Raw genomic sequence first — 22,198 nt, 5'->3', positions numbered from 1 at the left:
GGCAAGATCACACACAAAAAAAGGGCAGAAACAAAATAGGCAATCTCTTCAGAGAGCACTCAGATGATTTGACTGTGCCTCCTGCTTGCTGTCCCACTTGGTCTCCTGCTCCCTCACCCTTGTTCATTCCTCCTCCTCCTTTTGCATTCCCATTAACCTCATTTCTTCTGTTCCCTTTCCATTCCTCAGGAATCACTTTCAGTCACACCTTAGTTTCTCACCTACACCTATTTTTCTTCCCTTGTTTTCCTGTCATTTAGGTTTCCTTTACCCTTACCCCACACTGAGGTGTGACCACAGCTTGTCCATCCAGGTATGAAGTTCACTGTCCTGCATGTAAGCCCAAGATTCAGGAATGCCTCTGCTTTTTCACTGTGGACTGAAATGTCTGCTCTTACACCTGCTTCCTCCACCCCTCTTCTGTTTTTCCTCCTAAGAATGTTGCTGCCTGAGAGATTCAGTGAATGACTCTGGAAATAAAACACAAAGTATTACTGTTCTCCTCTCAGAAGTGGTATTTAACAGGGCTCCTTTGAGCAAAATTAGAGGCTGCCCCAGAACTGGCAGACCCTTTCCTTCCTTGAAGGATAACCAGAAATGCTTTGCCTAAAATGAATTCTTTTGAGCCAAATGACAAGTTTTAACATCTGTGCTTGGCTACCACCAGGTGGTAAGGAGCTAGGAGAAGATCTTTTTTCTCCCCTGTAATTAGCTAACTGTATGTGGGGCTTCAGGAGGACAAAGTGAACCATGTGGTTAGTACAAACTACCAGCAACGGGCTGAGACAGTTTTATTCACTGCTCTGGTTGTTTTTTCTCTAATGAGCTTAGGCACTTGAAAGTCATTTCCCCAGAGTGCTCATACATTGTTGTGCTTATCTCACCTGTGGGGGAACTGAGGCACTGAAGCAGGTGAAATGATTTGCCCAGATCCACATACTGACGCATAGTTGAAGACAGAAAAAGAACCAAGAAATCTTGTTTCACAGTTGACTGCTTTATCCTCTGGCCTCACAGGAGGCCAGCAAAGACCTTTATCTTGTTTAGATGAGTGGATAGTCATTCCAAGAGGGCGCTGGGGCAAGGATATCTTTCTGTACTAATACGTGTCTTAATGAGTCCTGTTGCTAAGCGGCTTCTATGATAGATCATGCATCTTCTTCACTAAGCATTGAAATAATTTTTTAATCATTAAAGCTAATACAGAATCCTCAGAAACATCCAAATCTCACAGCAGGGGCTGAAATTAGCAAGCAAATAGAAACCAAATCCTGATTATCCCTGTGCACCTCTACAAAGCCCACAAGCAGTGTGTGCTGAAGTCAAACACGAGCCCGGCTGAGCTGTAGCTCAGGGCTGGGCTGGGCAGTCAGAGGCAAGCTGGCAAATCCTGCTGCTCCACGGTCCACAGCAAGCTTTTTCCTCCCTCAGACGTGTGCCAGCTCCTCATCTCTATGGAGCTATAGAAAAGGAGGTAGGAGTGTTAATCATTGACCCCAGATAGCTGAGGCATCCCCTGGCAGATCTTTAGGAAGGAGAAATTATTTGCATTTTGTCAAGTGTTATTAAGTGGCAGATCTCAGCCTGGCCAACATTATTCCCCCAGCCTATTTTTGTTTTATTTTTGCCCTTGGAACCACCTCTACCAACCTCTTACATTTTCTGTTTTGTGAACAATTAGTTATTTCAGGTGTTCTCTACAGTTAAGTCCCCTGCTCTGCCTAAACTCATATGTCTGCTCTCCAGCATGGGATACCAGCACCTTTTGAAGTGCAGCTGCCCACAGGCTTCTCCATAACTCCTCCAGTAATCCCAGTGTGTTTCCCATTCTGGTTAGCAACTCTCATACTGTTTTCTATTTTCCTCAAACCTACAGTGCTCAGCAGCATGTCATCCAATTATAACAGGAGGTTTTTTTCCAGCCAAAGTGAGGTTTCTAACTTCACTGTTAGAATAGGACTCTTGGAGCATTAAGGAAAACACAATAAATCTCTGATTACTCGATATGCATCAGCAGCTTCATTACAAGGGAACAGGACCATTACAAAGTCACAGGACACCAATAAGCATTTTGCTAAGATCATCACTGTTGACCTCTGTGTGGACTTTTAGGGGTGAATATAGTTCACCCCAAAGGATTCTTTGGGAAAGGATTATTTAAAATTGCTCTTACGACCTCTAAAAGCCTCTCTTGTCAGCCTCTTGAGAATAAATCCAAGCCTGTTCCTGTATCATGACCAGTCTCCCCACTTGTACTTATACTCCCCACACTCCTAGCCATGTCAGTGTGCTAGACAAACTCTGTACACTTCTTCCCACTTAGCAGCCTCTTGTGGAGGTGCTGCAGAGGATGCTTGTGGCTCTTTTGTCAACACCAGCTCCTGTTCAGTGGTAGATCAGCTGCCATCTCAGCAAGTTTTATTCACAGTCCATCAAGCCATGCCAAGCCAAGGACACTTGGATTGTAACTCTCTTGAAGTCAAACCAAGTCCTGGAACTGTTAAACACTGGTGCAAAATAGTCACTAGGCAAGATTTCTGCTCTTGTGTACTCCCTTTTGCACTGCACTTACCAGACTGATAAAATCTGATACCAAGTCATTCTTTCCTAACCCAAACATGGGTCCTAACCTGAGCACCAGAACAAACACAAATGGCCTAGAAATTAGTTACAGCAGCAGAAGCAAAAATCCAGTTTCTTCCTTCTTCCTTCCCAAGCAGTTTTTGGATGTTTCCTCTACCTAGAAGCTATTGCTGGCCCTTCAGGGGTATTTTCTGTGGAGCTGGTAGCGGATGGAGGTAGTTCACATGTGCATGTGTGAAGCTAGAAATACCTAACCTTGCCTGTTGACCTCCACAAACATCCTCAAAACCAGAGAGAACTTTCCTTCCCTGAGCACAAGGAGGGAGCCAGATTCATCCCCAGAATCAGGAAAGATTCATATCCACCTCTCAGATGTACAGCAGCAGCGCGTTTCTGCTTTTAACAAGAAACCACTCTTTCTCTGCCCTGATCCTCCAGGCCAACTTGGTCTGCCTTGGAAGCTCCAAGGGCTCTCAAACTGCAGAGAAGGGTTCAAAAAAAGCCTAGTTCGTCTTCCCTCTCCAGCCAGAAGTATCTATTCATCAGTTTTTCGCTCCAAGGCCAACTGGCAGCCCATGAATGTGGAAGTAAGGTAGGCAGGACAGCACTGCCCAGCACACCCTGCAGAGGGCAGAGGTGCAAGAGCTGGGGGGACACATCTCCCAGGGTTATCGTGGTTCTATTTGTGCAAAGATGATACTCCAATCTCAGGAAACAGATCCAGCCTGGGGGAGTATCAAACCCCTTTTGCACCCAGGCCTAGGGCAGCCTGAAGCACACAATTTCACAGATAGGCCCATGAGTACAATACTGCACAGGCTGACCTCCTTCCCAAGGGAAGCTTTATAAACACTACATGCAAAGACACTTTCAGACCAGGCTGCTTTCATGTGCAATTAAGGAGCATGGCAGAGAGCAATCCCTATACAAGCAAGCCCTATGGCAAGCTCCATGCACTCTAAGAGAGAGAGCAATTTGTTTCTCATGCTGTGAGCTCGTCTGCCCTCAATTCCCTCACGGCCTTCCCTGCCTTCCCAACAGACTCTTCCATTTTAACTGTGCAAGACATGGAAAAACAGAAACCAAAACGCACATCCTTTTTTTCTGGTAGTCTTGAATTGTTGTTAGAAAGGGGCATGTGACTTTTGCTACTCCTTAGCTCCATCTGTTCACCCAAATGCATCCACTGCTAACTTTTTCTACAAAATAAAACTTACTCTGATCATGATGCAGGGATATAGGCTTGCAGCTGCTGCCAGTGCCCAAGTTAGATATTGCTCCCCTGGCATTCCCAGGTGGTGGGAATTGCATATGGGTTTGATCTCAACCACCTTGGTGCATTCTTTGAACGTGGCCTGCCTGTAGTCCAGAGTCAACAGCTTCCCTGTTAGGACAGGGAAGGACAGCAGGATAGTCCTAGCAGGACACTGACTATCAGCTTCCTGTCCCTTTTTTCTTTTGCTCTCTTCTTCCCTTTTTATTTCACAAGCAGAAGGCAGAAAAATAAACACTGTGTGCTGACTCTAATTTTCATTCTAGTGCTTCTTTTAATGAAGCCCAAGCTATACAGATCAGCTGTGGCATTTAAGGTACAAATCAAGCAGTGGACCATAACATATATCAATTGCAAAAGACAATTCTTTAGGTGCCAATTTATCCATTCTGAGTTTGTTTCTAAAAGTGTCCACATGACACTTGGATGCTGCACAGCAAGTGGCAAATATAATGAGTGCTGATGATTTATTTGGAGGAAGAAATCAGAATTAGCATTTTGGACCATCTCAGCCAGTTACAAAGTGAGCGTATTTCACACAGCTCAGAGAGCTGCAACAGCAAAAATGTCCATCAAAGACACCAGAGTGGTGTTTCTCCTCTCTGTGATCTCACACAACTAACACCTGCATGATGTGGCATCAGTGCTGTTCAGTGTCCTCTCTGTCTTAGTCTATATGGAGCAGCCACCCACAAGAACATTCCACACAAAGTTGCTGTTTGCACGATGCTTTTATTGATCACATCATTCCGCCAGCATTCCCAAATAAAAACTCAGGGGGACTCTTGCCTTTGCACTGCATTCATTCTCTGCCCACAGTTCTCTCCATACAATAACAGATCAGGGCTCTGATTCTTCAGGGGGCCAACACACACATGTAACCATTAAAATGCCAGTATTTTCACAGATTTTGGGAAGAGAGTAGACATATTTAGCTATACTGGTGTTTTAAATGACAAAACTGCTGCCCCACTCATTTGCACTGTGATTTCAGCCAGAGAAGTTTCTCCTTTGCTTTCTTTTGCCCTCCCTAGGAGTAATGGGGAAGTCCAGCAGGGAAGAGCATTTCAACATTGCCTTTGAAAGCAGGAGGAAAACAAGCTGTCTAAATCAATCAAGAGTGTGCATTAGTGATAGCTTGTTCCTCTGGAGGTCTGCATTTGATGTCATATTGACACACAGCTGAGATCAAAGCCTGTCTCTGTATCCTGGCTGCTATCAGAGGAACAGCATTGGCCTTTGGGCCCCATATCTTTACAAGGAGCTTGTGATCAATGTGATTTTTTTCCCCCATAACAAGCACCTGTGAAATGTAGTTATCATCAAATAATGCCTAATGCCTTTTTCTCTGAAAAAGTAATTCCTTTCCATCTTTGAAAATGTTCTGGAAGGCAATACTATGGGTTTTTCCTTTCTGCTTTTGTAAAAAAGCTGTAAAATGACAGCTCCCACTCCTGCTGAACAGGCATCAGCTGTTAACTCAGTAGGGAAAGCTCTGAATGAGATATACAGAAACTTTGGAACAATCCACTATTGTTTTTGCTTCCTTAGAATTATTTTGCCTCCTTGGAAAAAAAAAAAGCTTCTTTCTTTTTTTTTTTTTTTTGGCTAATGCAGATATTGGGCTGATTCATGCTGATACGTTTGGAATTATTATTCTGTAATAGTCATCAGCATCTATAAAGGACCTCAGTTCTGCCAGAGCTCAGCAGCAGGGAAGAGGAGCTGACGTCTGAATAAGCCCCTGAGTTCCCTTTCAAGACAGGATAACTCCAAGCTTAGAGGGCTTTCAGGAGAGAGCAAGCTTTCTCAGGAGATATCTGGTACCCCCTGCTTCTCTTTGGGCTTGAGCTGCTAATCTTTCTCTGGGTATTTCTGGCACCCCTGGATTATGGCTCTGCAGTGCAGGGAAATTGTGCTGGGGCAGAGGGCTGTGTCCCTCTGAGTCACAGCCCACCCTGGCCTATGCTCAGGGAGCAGAATGTGGTGACAGGTTGTATGGATCAATCGTGAAGGACATTTGGGTCTGGGCTGATTAAAAATAGCCTGACTTAGACCTCCTTTTTCAGGCTGTGGAAGGCTCCCTGCAAGGACAGGCTTTGCAGCCAAGTTCAAGGTCTAGTCTGTATTCAAACTGGGTTATCTCCATTCCTGCTGATAGCCCAGATAGGGCCTGGATACCCTTGATCTATCTGGGGATAGCAGGCTGAGCCATGTGCTGTCTCTAAAGTATTGGCTCCTGTGGGACCTAGCCCACAGATTTAATTAGCTCCATCAAATTTCTTTTTTGTTTTCTGTTGTTTGTGGGTTTGGCTTGGGGTTTTTTTTTGGCTTGGAAGTAATCCCTTTATAAAGCACCACCCTCCTTCAGTCCATGCTCCCACACACAAGCCACATGTCTAGGACAAGGATGCTCTTCAGAAAGGTGCACTGTCAAGCTATTTACAGACCAAGCTTTGAGGAATGCTCAGCTTGGCTTCATGTGGGCAGTGGAGGGAAGGGGGTTGTGCATGGTGTATTCCTGAGGCACAAGCCTGGTTTCTGGGCTGAAGTAACTGTGCTCCCATATGGTGAAGGGATCAGAGCTGGCAGGGGAGGATGAAGCCTTTCTTTGCTTCTGAGGAAAAGGTGCAGGGGCTTGGGAAGGGGCAGCTGTTTCACTGAGAGTGACTCACTTCCTGGGGAAGTTGTCCCCACAGGAGCCTGCGCACCAAGGGACAGAGTGTTGATGGGGCTGAGCCTTGAAACTACACAGCTGCTGGTAGTTCTGCTCTTCCTGCTGTATGGAAGAGCCTGGCCATCCTTCCCTGTATTGTTTTATTATTTGTAGTTCCCTGGGTTTTGTCTCTCATGGGGACTCAGTTAATTTTCCTTTGCCCTCTCTCCCCATGAGCAGTAGGGGAGTGCTCACCTCATTCAGATTGCAGGTGTCACTTGCCTGCAGCCCTTTGCCAGGTCTGCAGCAGAGGGATGATTAAAACCCCCAGCAGAAGAGCACTCTTGCACTTTGGGACAGAACTGCAGTCTTCTACTATTACCTGGGCTACTGGGAGGTCAAGATCCCAGTTGTGGGATCAGAGCCCTTCTCTTCCCTGTTCCATCCACCTCTCCTATGAAGACAGGCTGAAAGAGTTGGGGCTGTTCAGCCTGGAGAAGGCTCTGGGGAGACCTCAGAGAACCTTCAAATACCTAAAAGGGGCTACAATAGAGCTGGAGAGGGACTCTTTACAAAGGCATATAGGGAAAGGATAAGGGAGAATGGGTTCAAACTGAAAGAGGGTAGGCTTAGGTGAAATATTAGGAAGGTGTTCTTCATTTTGAGGGTGGAAAGGCGCTGGGCCAGGTTGCCCAGAGTTGTTGTGGATAGCCCATCCCTGGAAGTGTTCAAGGCCAGGTTGGATGGGGCTTTGAGAAACCTGGTCTAGTGGAAGGTGTCTCTGCCCAGCAGAGGGGTTGGAACTAGATGATCTTTAAGGTCCCTTCCAATCCAAAACATTTCATGATTGTATGATTAACATTTCACTTCCAAGAAAAAACACTTCTTTTTTTTTGCCCCCCTTTGTTTTTCAGCCACTGAGGTCCAGCAGAGTTTAGGGGAGAAATTGCTACTTTCTGAGCAGAAAACCAAACTGCCTTTTCCCTTCTCTTTCCCACTCCCTCAAGAAATACAGCTGGATGTGAACCCTCAGGCACTGTCCTTTAGATCTAGCCTACCCTTTCTGTCCTACAAGGATGCCATTCCTGAAGACCTGTCCGAGGGTTGGAGGAGTCTCACTACTGAGAAATGCCCTGTTTTGGCTGTGTTTGCACAGTAATTACCTGTGCTTATCCCAGAGCAATAACCCGTTCCACCCACTTTTGTGGTTCCTTGAATCCATCCTCCCACTTTATCGTGCACATCTCAAACAGGGAGGCAGCTGCCTGGTGAGGGGAAGCGCTGCAGCATCTCGGCCTGTCTCAATTTTTAGCACTATTGTAGTTTCAACTGAAGGCTCTGATGGGCCCAAGGGAATGGAGGGAGAGGGGACAGCGTCTTCCTGTGCATTTCAGCAAGGCAGGGACTGAGCCAGTGCTGCTCACCACAAATACCGGCGCTGCCATGAATTATGCATTCCTTGTTTAAAGAGAGGTCGCTCTCATCAATAATTGAAAGCTCCCTGCTCTGCCTTCAGCATCACATCTCCCACACCAGGAGTTAGGGAACTCATGAAATCTGCATGGACTTGATCAAGGTGGCTAGGGGCTGGTGGAGAGAGGCAGCAAAACGCAGGAAAACAAACCAAAAACCCTGCTGATGGCTTTGGTGTGTGAAATTAAGAGTCATCTGCAGCTACCTGCAGGTCTGCTCCAGCCCTGCTCCTCACAGCCCTGTCTCCTCCCCTCTCCACCTGTGTCCTCCCAGGGTACACATAGAACAGTAGGCTTGCAAACACAGCTCAAACCAAGATTAGGGAGCGGTTCTTGAAACTTTTGGCTCCGTTACCTGAGAGTAGTTTGCTTTGGGCGCTCGCCTAGAAAATCGTTACGCTGGCTGGCAGGATGTTCCCAAGGGACAGTTTGAACTGTGAAATTTGTCCCTCTGGGAAGATAAGGATCTTTAGAGTTTGTGTCTCTGACTAGAGCCATACAGTCCTGGGGCTGTGGTTGGTCCAGCATTCAGAGTCTTGTAAGCCTGGCTCAGACAGGCCGGCCGCCCTGAACCAGAGGCTGGAAAATCACCTCTCCTGCAGAGCAAACTTTTTGAAAAGTGTGGTTCTCATTCTGGATCAGGAAGGCAGAGGGCAGAACCAGAACCTCAGAGAGCTACCAAAGCCCATGTGATCCTAACCATTTCTGAGTTATCAAAAAGGATGTAAATTGAGCACCTTCCCAACAGGACTGTAGGAAAGTCAGAGGCACTGGAATGTGTCAGCCTTATAATCCCCAGTCAGCTGCGTCTCTCCCTAACTTTCACCTTTCTCCCATTCACCCAGCATGTCCTTTCAAATACTCTGCAGCTCAGGGAGAATGTCACTCCCCGGGTCATTTTGCAGCCTGGAATCCTTATCCCTCTCTCAATATCTGGGTTGTCCTGCCTGTACCAAATTGTACCCTGCTGGTAATTAGTCAATAACAGATGAAGGGATTGGTCACATGTGATGGTCTGCGCCTCAGCCAGATCTTGTTTCTCTTCAGCATCATTCCAGGGAATCCAGCTCTTCCCTCTGTGTGCTTCTCTCATTGTCTTCTCCTGAATCCTTTCAGAATAATGCCCCCTGTCTTAGAACAGGAGCTTAAATGGAGACTGAATGGTGTTGCATCCCAGGAGCTGAGAAGTCTGACAAAGCAGTGTGAAGCCAAAGTAGTATGAGAAACATTTTGTCCCTATCATACTCAGCTTTGTGCTCTGTGTGTTTGTTTATTTTTTAATGGAGAACAGAAGATTGATGGATGAAATTAAGAAGAGGGATGTGTAATTGGAAAACAGCTCAAGAAGGCTACAGGCAGCATATTGAAGGCATCCATCAAACATTCAGCTAATGTTGTTAAGGGTGTGTAACACAAACAAGGGCTGCAGGAGACACTAGGGAAAAAAAGAAAAGGAAAGAGAACGGGGAATAGGCAGGACAGGAGAAATAGCAAGGGAGGAGAAGAGCCAGCAAGAGAGTACAATCAATAATATTTGTATTGCAATCACATCCAAAGGCTCCCGTTGGGATCAGTGCTGGTCTGTACAAGCACATTAAGAGATGGTCCCTGCCCTCTACAGCTTAAACCCAGGAATTACCAGATGAACGCAAGAGATGGGTTTAGATGATCACAAAAATTTCTTCTGATCTTGAATCTCATTTAACAGGATCTACTCTGAGAGGGGTTAAAGGCAGAAGGAAGGTAGCTGGTTGTGCCAAGAATACACACTGCAATGTTTGCCAGCAGGCATGCAATTAATCCGAGCCACTTAGGAGACTTTGGTTTTAATTATAAAAAGTAGGTAAAAATATGTGCAGTAAGCCCCACTGGGGCCATCAGTAGGCTTCCCAGAGGCATTGATATGTGACTGGATTTTGATGCTGTGTTTTCAAAAGGATGGACTGATGCTTTAATGGACCACTTTGTGGGAAATATTCCATGAGGGGTGGACATTAAGAGAATGCAAAGGGCCTTTGTGTGGGTAAGGACAGAAGACAAAGGCTAAAATTATTAGTAAGCCAGGGGATTTCTGTAGTCCTGGAAACAGAGAAGAAAAGAGACTCTGAAGGACTGAGAAAAGGCAGGTGAAAGATATAAAGCAACAGAGAAGAGTACACATGATGGATTCAGGGGGAGACAGTGGGGGAGACAAGGTAACATTTTAAAGAGAAAATAAAGTATTCCAATAGAGATTTTTTTTAAATGGAGTTGAAGTCAGCTCCTCTGTGAGGTTCACAAGTTACCTGGGGCTTTATGCAGGGTTTAACTTGTTCAGCCTTGCTTGCTTTGGAAAAGCAATAGAGAGAAGGTGCATGCAGAAATAAATGAGCACAGAGCACCAGGGGAGTTGCACACACAGGCAGCATCTCCATTTGTTTGCTGTGTTTGGGAAGCATGAACAGGGCTGGCTGGAAGAGGGAGGAGGAAAAAGAACTAGAAAAGGAATTCGTTAAAAATTCTTCCAACTCTGATCCACTCTCCTCTGTGCTCTATTGGTAACATGGCTGCCACTACTGCCTCGTCCTCTCTTTCCCTCCAGAAGCAACCTGAGTTTGCAGCAGTAGCAGGTCTGCTGCATAGAAACTGTGTCTGTATAATTAAGGCCTTTAATAAAAGGGAAGAGGCAGTGGCTGCCTGAGTCTGGTGCAGGGATATTTGTAATTGCAAGCATACCAGAGGAAGCAAGGAGCTGTGATGACCCTGAGCAAGGGCTCAGGTGGGCCTAGGTATCTGCAGTTGTTAATAGCAATCCTCAGATTTCTTTTGTGGCTCTGTCTGTTCTCACAGCCATGAGTGATGGGAGGCTTTACTCTGCGCTGCTACACTGGTAAGAGAAAAGATTTCCTGTGGGGAAAGCAGTCCCTGGTGTGAGTAACCTCATCCTGCCCTGTGTCTGGCCTGGATCTGTAGCTTACCAAATACCTCTACTAAAGCTTGAGGGACACCCTTGTACCTGCCCCAGAGCCAGTGATCAAAAAGCAATGCACTTAAGCAGAGCCAGCATGTTTGCTGCACAAGGCTCCTGCTCACATCACCAAAACACTCCAGTGTGCCCCTGGCCATGCAGCTTCCTTGGTCCACTTCTTCATCAGCTATTTGTAGCTTGAAAGTAGTGAAATGGACACCATGGTGTTTCCTGAGTGAGAAGGTAAGAAATATTAGACATTAACACCATTAATGGTTGGCTTGGGGAGCAGTCAGTGGGAATATGTTTCCCGAAGGGACTGCTCCATCATTGGTACCATTGGTGTCTAGCAAGGAACAAGCTTGTGTTGCAGTAATTTCCTTAACAGGGCTTATGAACATCCACTTGCCCACCAGAGGAGTTGCTTATGAACATCCACTTGCCCACCAGAGGAGTTGCTGAGACATGCTAGTCTTCTGTCAGATGTGGCTGAAACAGGATTGACAGTTATTGGTGGTAGAGCACTGATGAGCCCTGCAATTGCATGTTCCTTGGTTTTTTCAGGACACCAAGGTAAAATGTCAGAGAAACAATTAAAGACAGATTCTAAGAGGTCCCAGAGGATGAATTTAGATTAGCATCTCCTAATATCTTCCAGTACCCTGTGGCTGCTGTCACTGCAGAGCCCTTTTAGACTAGTTGTCATATTTCTTCTCCCACAACTCTCTATGGCTGAAGCAAGACAATCCTTCCACTCTGGACAGATGAGGAGCTGCTGGACCCAAATCCTGGGCAAAGAGTTGCTTTTGAACAAAATGTGCCTGTGTCCCTTTGAGGACCTTGGTTTTAGCTGACTGGCCTTCGGTACTTAAAAATCCCTGGCAGAGCTGGAATTGAGAGCCAACCAATTTGAATCTCCTTTCAATTTTTTGTATCAGCATGATGCCATCACTCTCTTCCCTCAAAATGCCATCAGCCTAGGAGTACAGGAGAAACTGGTAGGGCCTGGTGGCCCTACCAAAGTCCTGTGATTTCAATGAAATGCTGCAATGGCCAAACACTGCAAACCGGAAGTAGAAAGGGATGTGGGATAATTAAACATTCAGCAGGCATCACCAGCACTGTGGAATGACCAAGGCAGGGATTTCATGGAATGCTTGGTAGATGATAGCATGCGTGCCCAATTGCCTCAATGCATCTGCCTAAGGAGGATGAATTAACACTGCAGAAGTGTTAAGAGGTGCTGGCTATCTAGAGGATGCCTGACATCTGTTTTGTCCACTTGCATATTCAGGCACACAAATCTTGCACACAGCTCTAAAAAGTTGTATGAAAGAAGCAAATTAAATGGTCACAACAAAGCTCAGGAATGAACACAAGTCTCAAACAGGAGGCAAGTAGAAGTCCTCTCTGACTTCAGAATCAGCAACATGAACAACCTTAACTCAAGGACAGTGGTTTCATCATGGGATTGTGGGAGGTTCTTTAGAGCAACAGGAATAGCTAAAACCTTCTATTGGTACCAGAGTTGGCCAAGTAGGATAATGGTTTGGACCTCAAGTGTTAATAGAGCTCCTTGTAAACTTAGACAACACTTTGCTGGATCAGGGCCAAACATTTGTCATGCCTCCCTGCATTTTTGGCAGCTTATATATTGGAGGCCTTACTCTTTTTTCTTTTCTGAAAGGTAGAGAGATGCCTGGGCATTGGAAGCTCCCTGCAGCATGCTGAGGAGACGTAACCTTCTTACCACGCTCCTGATTGCCTTGCCATGGGCTCTTCTCCTAACCTTGTGGCACCAGTACCCAACCACCCACTACCTCAGCCTGCTGAGAAGTAAGTGCAAAAGTTCTGCTGTCAGTGTGCTGGTGGCGGTGATGACTTCTGTTGCAAACCCTCAGCAAGGATGCTCTCTCACGGGAAGGGTTAAACAAAGGCAGACTTGCCTGAAGGCCCCCTCTGGGTTTGCTGACAGCAGAAACATAAACTGTTCTTAAGAGTGTGTTAAACATGCACCTTAGGCTGGCTTTGGAGAGAGGATGCAGCACTAACTCCAGATAGATGTGTGCCTCCCTGAACATGAGGCAGCCTGTTGGTTATTAGTCCTCTGACATGTTTTTGGGTTTTTTTCCTCTTTCTTCCTTTGTTTTGTTCCAGAAGAGACAGACGAGAACGTGACCTCTAAAGCTCTCCTTAATGGTACATCTGCACTGAGAGAAGAAGTCTTCCCATCATGCACTCGGCAGCAGCAAAGCACAGGAGCAACGCCTAAAATCATCCAGAATTATGTGTACTCCAGGCCTCCCCCATGGTCAGACACCCTGCCAACCATCTTTGTTATCACCCCGACCTACACCCGGCCCGTGCAGAAAGCTGAGCTGACCCGTCTGGCCAACACCTTCCTCCATGTACAGAACCTGCACTGGGTGGTGGTGGAGGACTCTCCGCGGAGGACCAACCTTGTATCCAACCTGCTGGAGAAGGCTGGGCTCAACTTCACCCACCTCAACGTGGAGACACCCAAGAGCCTGAAGTTGGGTCTGTCCTGGATCCCATCCCACACCCCAAGGGGGACACTACAGAGGAACCTGGGGCTGCACTGGCTGAGGGACAGCTTCAGCAACACCGCACCACCGGAAGGCGTAGTCTATTTTGCTGATGATGATAACACCTATAGCCTGGAGCTCTTTGAGGAGGTAAGAGACATAAAATTACATGGGACAGAAAAGCAGGATAGAGCTGCAAAGCCTCTTAAGCCCAGTTGCACTTGCAAAGACCTCGCCACTCTGCCATGCAGTGGCAGCTGGGTATAGGGCAGATGCAAGCTGAAAGGGCAAAGAACATATTTGCCATGCTATAGGCTGTGGATGTGAACAGCCACTCACTCATCATTGCACCAGCTGGAGTTCCTCTTGCCAGGGACCACGGGATGTGTGCCTCAGAATTTATACCTCTCCTCAGGGAGAGCTGACCTAATTTAAATAAGTACCAAAGACAAACTTCTGGCAAGGTGTAAATCTGCACTGTTGTAGGGGTGTGATAGTTAGGGGATGATAGAAGAGTTGTCTGACTTTCTATCCACCTTTACTCTTTGGCTGCCCTTCAGTTCTCCAAGTTCCAGCCACCACAAGAGAGCTGTGCCTCTGGGATCACTGGAGCTTGCCCAGACTTCTGCTGGAAACCTGGCTTTTGTGAGATGCCAAGCCTATTGTGAATTTGCAAAAATCCAGTAAACTCTCGTCACCGATTTAAGTCAAACTCTACTAGGCCACTTGAAGAGCAGAATTATGCATCACAACACATTTCCAGTTTTCAGAGTTGTTAGGTCTCTGTTAAGCTCATCCTTTTTACTTACTTCCAGGTCCTTTCTGACAATTTCAATAAACCCCCACACTTCTAGGCAGTAGTCATGGATGGAAAAACAAGTCAGGAGGTGGGGGGAGAAATTGGAATAGATAAGGACAAAGATGAATCAGTCAGGGAGATTACTTGCATGAGTGTGAAGCTGGAGTGAGTGGAGTTGGTAAGACAGAGCTAGAGGCCTGGTAGCAGTAGTATTTGGCATTTACAAAAATGATAAAATTCTACCATAAGAAAAAGGTAAAAGTTCAAATGGGATGAGAAAAGCAGAGGTTATCATTCTTCTGTGGGACTGAATGTGGGCACAGAAAAGCAGTGAGTTGTTGTTCAGAGAATAAAGTGCTAAGAATTTGCCTTGTGACTGTGGAAGCTGTGGCTCTTCAAGCAGCAGCAAGGTGAACTAGAGCTTGTGCTGCCGAGAGCGATGTGATGGTGTGGGAAGTCCGTGGGGGAGGACAGGTGCCAATGAAAGCAGAGGATGGTGCACTAACGGGTTGGGACAGACGTGGTGGGGTTGAATTCTCACAGCACTGTCTCCTTCTGGCACACAGATGCGCTACACAAGGCGGGTCTCAGTCTGGCCAGTGGCTTTCGTTGGGGGGCTGCGATATGAATCCCCAAAAGTGAGCCCAGCAGGGAAGGTGGTGGGCTGGAAAACCGTCTTTGACCCTAATCGTCCCTTTGCTATTGACATGGCCGGATTTGCTATCAGCATCAAGTTGATTTTGGAGAAGCCTCATGCCAGTTTCAAGCTGGAGGGAGTTAAAGGAGGCTACCAGGAAACAAGTCTGCTGAAGGATTTAGTGACTATGGACGGGCTGGAGCCCAAAGCAGCTAACTGCACAAAGGTGAGTAGTAGAAGAAATCTCAAAGATACAGTCTCCTTGCTGGGTCCTGGCTGCTTTTACAGCCTCCTGACACACTCTCTCACCTTCCATTGTTCCTTCCCTGTGCTGGCACATGTCAGTGCCAAATGATGCTGGGACAGACAGATGGACAAAGCCTGCTAAATTCTTCACAGACGTGAAGCTCAGAGAGAGCTAAGGAGCAATGCTAGGTATGCTTCATTAATAAAGAAGTTCAGATGTACAATTTGTGCCCAGATTGCTTCTCCAAAGTCCAGGAGGATTGGCAGAGGGTTGAGTCTGTAATTTTGCTCTAGAATGATCCCTCCTCCTTGTCACTTTTTCATGTGCCCATAAAGTGTCTCCCAGGATCAACCCCTTTCAATCACATACTTCAAACAGCTCTGAGCCTCACTTTTCTGAGGATCCCACCCAATGGGTGAAGTATTTTCATAGTTTCCCTGCTATTCAGAATGCTCTGAACTCTTTGTGCTTCCCTCTAGGTGTTGGTCTGGCACACAAGAACTGAGAGGCCCACTCTGGTTAATGAAGGCAAGCGTGGGTTTACAGACCCCAGAGTAGAGGTGTAAGCAGAGAGCCAGCTCCAGGGTGTGAGTATCTTTGTCTTTACTGTTTTTAGCAAGGCAAATAATCTGTACCTGATTCCTTATTTCTGCTATTATTTCCTCAAAGACTGCATATATAACTTCTCTGGTAATTCACCATGCCACCCTTTGGACAAGAAGTAGATTCTCATCTTTACCCATGTATGCTCTGCATTTCTTGCTCATTCAACCTCCTTGCAGACCATATGGGAGTTTTGCCGGACAGAGAGAAAAGAAGCAGCAGAATCCCCCAGTTTAACTCAGTATAATGACAAGCCAAATTCTTGCCCCTGGACTCTTTCATCCAGCTGTAAACTCCCTTTGTGTGGGAGTTGTCCTACAGCATGGAATGAGATCACACTGCTGCAGGCAACCTTTTGTTCCGGCAGCCCTGCCACCTGTGCAGTGCTTCATGCATCCCCCTTCAGCTTTTATCCTGCATTTCATGCATCCCCCTTCAGCTTTTATCCTGCATGAACAGCTGGGGTGTGGGTGCAGCAGGGAAAGGCTGATGGAATGCTTAGAGCACCTCAGAACAGGAACCAGCAAAGCACAACCTACACAGACTCTCTCAGTTTGAGGTGCTGGGTACCAATGCTCCCAGAGCTAGCTGAGGAGAAATACTGAATGCACTAGGAATGCCTTTGCAGTTCACAGAGCAGGGTTCAGCAGCAGGATGGGGAATTATGGCAACCACCATGGGTGAGGCAGGAATGGATCAGAGATAACTGATATGTTCTTAGAAAGAGAATGATGATGAAGAAGTGTCCAGATGCCATGCCCTCTGATCTCAATGGGAGATTCCTGCCCCAAAAGTCCAAAAAGAATAAAAGTATCCCAATTTTGAAGTACCCAACTTTTTCTGAAATCAGTCATAACCGTGTCAGGACACAGGATGCTGAATGATTTAGTCCTACTTTGGAAGATATTCCAGGAGTGCTTTTAGTTTTGACCCCAATGTACACCTCAGCTCAGCTCTACCGGTGGAAATAAAACTGACAGCTTTTATATAGGCAGTCATGAGTATTTCAACTCCTGCACTGATCTCTGTGTGCATCACTAGAAGCTGCACTCAGCATTGCCACAGTACCTCATCATCTCTGAGTGACACCACACAAATAGTGCAAAGCAATCCCAGTGCCTGCACACCCAGCAGCAGATGGAAGGGACTGGAGTCAGTTATCTAAACACAGACACCTGGTGCCACTGTAGGGACCCTGGGGTAGCCTACCTGTCCCTCCTACAGGGCACAAACCCTGTACCATTTCTGACAGCTTTTTATTAATATTATAGATATCCTAGAAACCCATAAATTATGCCTATGTTTAGGCAGAAGCTCCTCTTTTCACCAGTGCTTTTGTGAGATCCACTACAACAGGCTCATTTTGCACACTCACCCGTGCTGAGTCTGCAGTTGCCTATGATTGCCCAAACTCATCTCATAAGGACTCACAGTCCAGTTAACTGCTCTGCAGGAATCACTTACTTTATACAGGGTGAGCAGGCCTATAAAAACTCAGATAGATTAGATCCTCCTTGCCTACTTGCCAGAGGAGAGGCTGCTCCATTGGAGATGCACAGTGCAGATGTAATGTTTCACAAATGTGCCATTTTTGGATGGGCTCTTTTGTCCTCGCCTCTCTCCCTGGCCAAACACTCTGCCATCCTCCATAAGAGATGTAATGCACCAGCTATGGAGTCTCATGAGAATGGCTTCCCATGAGTGATTTGTTATGGCAAAGGAAAGCAACCAGCCTACAAGGTCAAGACACTGCCACTGATTCACCAGCAGGACTTGCACCTTAATCCAAGCCATCCTCTCCAATGGTTTCAATCAGATTGTTGGCTGGATCAACTCTGCAGATTTTTAAGGATCTTTGTACTTGCATTAGCAGTCACTTTGACCACAATCCTTCTGCACCACTGCCTGTCATGTGGGGCAGCTGCTCTGACACATCAGGTTGGCAGGTGGCATCTACTCCAGGAGACACATGCAAGGTAAATTGCTTGACTATCAATAGCAATCAAGCAAAATCTTTAGATTGCATCTCTTAAAATTTTAAATTGAGATCTCTGCTGAAGGCTTCAGTGTATTAGAAGTTCATACTATCAAGGCGACTGAGCTTCAGAACATTGATAGACATGATCTAGATAAGCCAGTGCTGAGAACAAAAAGAGGCAAAATTGCTCCCCTGAGGTTCTTCTGTTCTTAGACACAATAGGAAGAATGTTTCCATCTTTCCCTCCTGGCAATTAGTCCTCCTTGAGGATCAGATCAAGCCAGTTAAGTCCAAGACCTCCCAGAGCCCTCCTTCCCTTTAAATCCTACAGATGTGAGTCAGGCAGTCATTGCTTGGTGTGGGATTTGGTACTCCCCTAATCTCTAATTGGACCACTTGCATGGCTGCTTGCCACAGAGCACCAAAGCTATCACAGCATACATCCCTGCTGACTGTATTGAAACACCTTTGAAACACAGGCTTTGCCTTCTGAGAACAGGAGATGAAGATTAACTTCACCTCATATTTTTCTTTCTTAAAGTCCTGAAAACTATCACAGAAGACTGGTGTTATAAAAACTACCTGTTCTTATTGCTAATTTTTATTCACAGGCATCCAAAAGAGAAGAGTGTGCTTAGGTTAGCACAGGACTCCTGCTATTGTGAAATTTGGAAAGAGAGAAGGTTCATCTGCATTTCACAGCTTCCAGACAGACTGAATAGATCCTCAGATCTCATCCTCCTACTCTTTCTTTAAAAAAATTATCAGAGAAGTTAAAATAATGACTTTAAGTGCCAACAAAAAAATCTGTCAGAAACTTTCTCTAATTTGTAAATAAAATCTCCCAGCTAAGACTCTAGTGCAGAGAGAGAATCCCTGCAGCTCTTCAGCCATATCCCAGCCCAAAGCCATGCACAGTTCAGGAGGAACCTGTTCACTGATGCCTGCAAGGTGTTTGCCTGAGCCAGGGGGGATAGCCATGTTGTATTTACACCTTCTTACCTCACCTTGTGTTTGTTTTGACAGAGGCAGAGAGCTGTGATTGTTCCTGAAGTTCATCAGCAACCATAGCAACTGTGCACCCTGCCTGTCCTGCCCAGCGCTCTGTTCCACTGCTGGAGGATGACAAACACCCCAAATGTCACCACTCCAAACAGCTCCCATTGCCCAAAGAGGTGTAATAAGGAGGGACAGACCTGAGGTGATGCCCTGAGATCCTCCCCACCTAGGAGAGGAGTGCTTCCCTTCCCCACTGGGCCCTGTACTTTTAACCATTTCTTTAAACTTACTAGATGTGATCTTCATTCTCCACTGTGCCAGCACAGAGGCTGAAATCCAGGATGGGTGCAGGTGCCTCCAAAGGTCTCTCCTGGCATCTTGCAAAACCTTAGCTTCAGTACAGTAACTGTGAACTGCAGTAGTTCAAGGACAGGAGTTGTCACTAAAGCACAAACATGGACTTGTTGGCCTGAGGCTGGTATGCTCTCAAAACAGCTTTAAAGCAAAGCTGGCATGAGAGTCTCTCCCTCTGAGGGATGCACTCTGATATGTACACAGATCAGCCTTCAGTGTTGGAGAGGAACCTGTGCTGACGAACCTCATTTGGGGTTTGGGAGCTCAGAAGGGATGTGGTGCCTATCCCTCAGCTCAGATCTTGAACTGTCCCTGCTTAAGGTTGTTTTGGAAAACTCCATCTGAGATCCCCAGGCACAGACACCTCTGGCAGAAGTTCCTCTCCTGCACTGGGAGTGGCAGGTACTGTATGTCAGAGGCCATGCCTCCATGTGCTGCTGCAGAGAGCAGAAAACAGGGGCAAAGATGGGTGGACTTGAATGTGTTCAAGGCCTGGAAGCCTGCTGCAGCACCATCAGGTGCTTCAGGAGCCTCAAATCATGTGCATGGACTTGCTTCCTGGACCTCCAGAGAGGAAGACAACTCTCTGAGAGGGAGGTGGGTGAGAAGTGCTCAGAGAAGAGGAACCCTCAGCCTGCACTCATCTGCTATGAGAACATCAAGGAATGTGGAGACATCATCGGAAAGCCTATCTTGAGCACATACATGACAACTGAAATAACAAATGTGGCAAGGTCTTCCAGCTGAACTTTGAAAGGAGTGTGTGGTGCTGTGAAGAGAGAGGAGTGTCATGTGGAAGGGTTTCCCTTTGCCTCAATAAAACAGGAAGACAGCCAGGTGGGAGGCAGCCTACAAAACAGGAGGTGCAAATGAGGACCGAAGGAAGGATGCACTGGATTAAAAGCACAAGTGTTGGTACCATATGTGTGCGTGGGTAGTAGTGTCGCTGTGACTTTTCCAGGAAAACTCCCTGAATGACCCAGAAACCCCTCTGAGCAGATCTTTAAATCCGTCTTCACTCAGGCCATGAGAAACAAGGCTTAAGGCATTCAAAACACATCAAGGATTTCACAGCTGGGAGAAAGTTATAAGCAACTGAGTCATCCCTTGCCCAAGGAATTCAGGGCTAGCAGGAAACTTATTTATTTGTTGATTTATTTATACTAGAATTCTTCTCTGCCTATTCCTTGTTTAGGAAAAAAACTTTGGTTTTTAGCTTAGGTCACATGACATATTCATGCAGAAAAAGTATTTTCCCCCTTGCCTCAGAACAGTGGAGCTTGGTGTTCACCGATGAATGTCATATGTTCTGTGCTCCCTGGGGTTTCTTTACAATGGTATCTTAAACTGGCAATATAATCAGAAACTCAGCAAGGGGGGCAGTACAGCAGAGGAAATCACAGTTCTTTTATGCAACAAACGTGGGTGGCACTAAGTTTCTGGCTCCCAAGCAATCACACGGAGGTAAAAACATGAGCAAAGGACTGCCTCACTCAGCAGATAGTCCCCATGGGCTCTCAGGAAGCCTCCATGAAAGGGGCTCTTTGAAGGGTATCTGAGAGAGGGAGTTGGTCCATATTCCCTGAGTGGAGAAAGAGCAGCCATGCATCCTGCTATAGGAGGGGACCAAAGTATGGGAGAGGCACAGGGGATGAGATGCCTCCTTTCAGAGAGAGAGACAGGAGAAATCAAATAATAGGCAACAACTACAGAAATGGAGACTGCATTTATTGAGGCTAAGGCCAGGGCCTGTCTGGATAAACTCACCAGAATGCAAGGCCACTCTGCCAGCTGTCTCAGTATGAAGGAAATATTGAATGGGGTGAGAAAGCAATGTATTCTCTGGACTGTAGAAAGGTCCTTACAGAGCTTACTGGCACCTTATAGCATGAAGGAAGTCCAGCATCCACAGAATGCTTTTCATTCTGCATTTGTCAGAGCTTTTTGTAGTGCCCTCTGCAGAAGGTAGCAGGGCATGCACTCCAGTGAGCTTCACCAGCCCACCCTGCCAGAGGCTGGTGGGCTCAGTGCTTCTAGCCAGCATTAACCCAAGATTAAGTCCCCTTCTTTGTGGTTTCAATGAATGAGCAAGAGCAAGGGAATAAAGGAGTTGATTTATGATCCTCCATTTTCTCCTCTGAGATGGGCCAAGTTTCTGCCCGTATGAACAGGAGGAGATGTGGTGATTAATTCTCTGGCCTTTAACCTCACACAGGTCCTACATAGGGTTTAGGCACTGACAGTGAGTGTCTGTAGCAAGGATCTATTCCCATTGTAACAGATCCCACCACACACATATTTTTAGAGAGCTGTTCTCTCTACATCCTTACAAGAAAGTAAAATTACTTTTTCTGTATGTACTACACTGTCAGTTCAGTCTTGGTCAGAGTCAGCTCTCAAGACCAGCCCTATTGCACCACCTCCATTCTTGCCCCAGCCTGGCCCTGTGGAGCAATCCTTCTGTGAATCAAGAAGTTCTGTCAGTCACTACATTGTGCAGAACCAAAACCTCATCTGGACAGCTGGCATTCCAGGCTAGCAGACAGATGGACCTATTCAACACAAAGACTATGTTCCCTGTAGAGCAGCCTGAGGATAGCAAGGACTGCTGCTGGCCAAGGTGTATCAGCTAAGGGTGGGTGAGTAACAGGCACCACAAGATAAGATGGTTGTTTGCCAGCAGAGTGGGGTGGGAGAGCCCAGGACAGAAGCAGCTGTCAGGGTTACAGGCTTCAGGGGAAGTGAGTGCAGTAAGGAGGGAAAGCTGCAGATCAAGCCTGAGGTATTTAAACAAGAGAAGGCATCCCAGTGCCTGGTTTTTACTAGCATCTTAGTACCTGATATTCATGTTCTCTGAGACTCATCCAACTCACCAACCAATGAATATTACTAACCTTTCCTGTTGCAGAAAATACTATTGATGAACAAAAGAGAATGTCGAGAAAGTACTTTTTAATGGTTATTTATTTATATTGAATGGTACTAGAGCATTATTAAATATGATGTGAATAGTATGATATTGCATTGTTTTGTCTGCAGCCTAAGTCCTTACTCCTTTTCCAGGAAAACACAGCAGAATTTATAATGGGAAAAATATCTATTTA

The 22,198-nt window shown here is 46.3% G+C and overlaps 1 protein-coding gene across 3 annotated transcripts in view; it reads left to right on the top strand.

Moving 5' to 3' along the window:
- The window catches only part of LOC129134803 (galactosylgalactosylxylosylprotein 3-beta-glucuronosyltransferase 1-like), a 28,564-nt gene extending 6,456 nt beyond the window's left edge, over positions 1-22,108 (top strand). The window contains exons 2-6 of one of the 3 annotated variants that reach the window (XM_054654485.2): positions 12,619-12,767; positions 13,092-13,627; positions 14,843-15,139; positions 15,640-15,747; positions 18,768-22,108. In XM_054654485.2, coding sequence (XP_054510460.1) covers positions 12,656-12,767; positions 13,092-13,627; positions 14,843-15,139; positions 15,640-15,726 — 1,032 coding nt within the window. In that variant the 5' untranslated portion in view covers positions 12,619-12,655 and the 3' untranslated portion in view covers positions 15,727-15,747; positions 18,768-22,108. Of the gene's footprint in view, positions 1-12,618; positions 12,768-13,088; positions 13,628-14,842; positions 15,140-15,639; positions 15,748-18,767 lie in introns of all 3 variants that reach the window. The other 2 variants (XM_054654484.2, XM_054654482.2) reach the window with 2 other exon arrangements.
- Positions 22,109-22,198: the final 90 nt, after the last annotated feature.

Source organism: Agelaius phoeniceus, chromosome 2 (assembly GCF_051311805.1).
Source record: "Agelaius phoeniceus isolate bAgePho1 chromosome 2, bAgePho1.hap1, whole genome shotgun sequence".
NCBI lineage: Eukaryota > Metazoa > Chordata > Aves > Passeriformes > Icteridae > Agelaius > Agelaius phoeniceus.
This window is presented reverse-complemented; position numbering and strand designations above follow the sequence as displayed.